At 56.6% G+C, this 1766-nt stretch overlaps 1 protein-coding gene across 2 annotated transcripts; it reads left to right on the forward strand.

Annotated features, from left to right (window-relative positions):
- The first annotated feature begins 8 nt into the window (after positions 1-8).
- Positions 9-1499, forward strand: LOC119317158 (protein G1-like3). Of its 2 annotated transcripts, none has more exons than XM_037591567.1 (3): positions 9-210; positions 299-428; positions 690-1499. In XM_037591567.1, exon 3 carries the CDS (start codon positions 698-700, stop codon positions 1304-1306), a length of 609 nt encoding a protein of 202 aa, XP_037447464.1. In that variant the 5' UTR covers positions 9-210; positions 299-428; positions 690-697; the 3' UTR covers positions 1307-1499. The 2 variants fall into 2 exon arrangements, with proteins under 2 accessions (XP_037447464.1, XP_037447465.1); XM_037591568.1 differs by having other exon boundaries at positions 9-152.
- The last annotated feature ends 267 nt before the right edge of the window (positions 1500-1766 follow it).

Genomic DNA, 1766 nt, shown 5'->3' on the forward strand with positions numbered 1-1766 from the left:
AGGCCAAACAATCCATCCACCGCCCCCTGAAACCCACCTAAAAATAGCAGCAGCAGCATGCCAATGAAATCCCTTCAAGGCTATTCCAGCACATGAAGAAGGTTTCGTCTTCGAGCAACAAGCTCTGGCCAGCTGCAGCAAGAGCAACTCAGGTCAGATTAATGGACCTATGAGCACAGCAACCACCACTACTGCTGCTACTGAGGAGCGGTAAGTGGCAAAAGAAGCTAATGTCCGCGTTAACTTTTTCTCAGACTTACTTATCCCTATATATCCACCTCTTCCACCCCCCCTGCAGATCAAATTCTCGAGCCAGCTTCTTCACCTCCCGCCGACGCCACTGCTGCTGCTGGTCGACCTATCTTCTTCGCGGCTCTGAGTCCGCCACCGGCGAAAAAGGGATCGGCCGCGCGCCGCCGTGATTAAAGGTATGTTAAGCATGTAACCACCGATGCCCCTTCCGGTAAAAGAATCCGGCCGTTTCGCACATGTGTATGTACATATCTTAGAGTATATTGGTTGGTAGTATAGATGCATCCCTTTCACACACGCACTCAGAGCCAAAGGGAAGGGAGCGGAGTGTGCACCAACTCCAAATTTAAGGGCGGACCCCAAATACGCACGCATTCATCAGCTAGCTTCATCATTCGTGTACTATAATGGCGGAGCTTGTGTCTTTTGGGCGTCAGGTTGATCCATGGACCTGTCGCCAAACCCCGAGAGCCCGAATGCCCCGGGCGGCGGTGGCGGCAGCGGCGCCGGTGGATCTAGCGGCGGTGGAGGGGCGTCCTCGTCTGCTGGGGGTGGAGGCACACCGCAGACGCCCAGCCGGTACGAGGCGCAGAAGCGGCGGGACTGGAACACGTTCGGGCAGTACCTGCGGAACCACCGGCCGCCGCTGAGCCTCGCGCAGTGCAGCGGCGCGCACGTGCTGGAGTTTCTGCGGTACCTGGACCAGTTCGGCAAGACCAAGGTGCACACGGCGTCGTGCCCCTTCTTCGGCCACCCAAACCCGCCGGCGCCCTGCCCCTGCCCGCTGCGTCAGGCGTGGGGGAGCCTCGACGCGCTCGTGGGACGCCTTCGCGCCGCGTTCGAGGAGCACGGCGGCCGCCCCGAGTCCAACCCCTTCGCCGCCCGCGCGGTCCGCCTGTTCCTCCGCGAGGTCCGCGAGCACCAGGCTCGCGCGCGCGGCGTCAGCTACGAGAAGAAGAAGCGCAAGAAGCCGACGCCTGGTGACGCCAGCAGCAGCAGCAGCCACCAGGCTCCACCCCCACCGCCACCGCCCCCCGCCGGTGCGGCCTGCTGAGGAGGAGAGAGGACCTGTACTGCGCACGTGCCCATTTGGTATGCCGGACCGATGATGAGCATATTTTATGTAGGTCTCGATCGATTAACTGCTTGTGCATGCATGCATTGTTTTACTACCATTCTGCCGGGCTTAAGATCTAGACTAGATGATTCAGACTTTTATTGATCGTGCTACGTCCATTTGCTAGTTATTATTTGCTTCTGCTTAATTTCTACTGCCAAGCTTCCTCTATCTTAATTTTTGTGTTGAACTTTGTTCTTGCAAGTAAGTGAATGCCATTGACTGATCATGGATTGCCCACATGCCTGCGTTAAACGTCTCACTGCTCATTAAAACACGTACATATAGTACGTACTATGTCCTGAATTAAGTTTATAGAGATAGCTTGCGTGTGCGTATGGTGACCGTACGCTGCGCACGCAAGAGATCAATCGATAGATGAGGTGCATTGCATCTG

Source organism: Triticum dicoccoides, chromosome 6A (assembly GCF_002162155.2).
Source record: "Triticum dicoccoides isolate Atlit2015 ecotype Zavitan chromosome 6A, WEW_v2.0, whole genome shotgun sequence".
NCBI lineage: Eukaryota > Viridiplantae > Streptophyta > Magnoliopsida > Poales > Poaceae > Triticum > Triticum dicoccoides.

What these genes read in the sequence shown, in the direction of transcription:
- LOC119317158 (XM_037591567.1), top strand. Translation starts at nt 698, where the DNA reads ATGGACCTGTCGCCAAACCCCGAGAGCCCGAATGCCCCGGGCGGCGGT.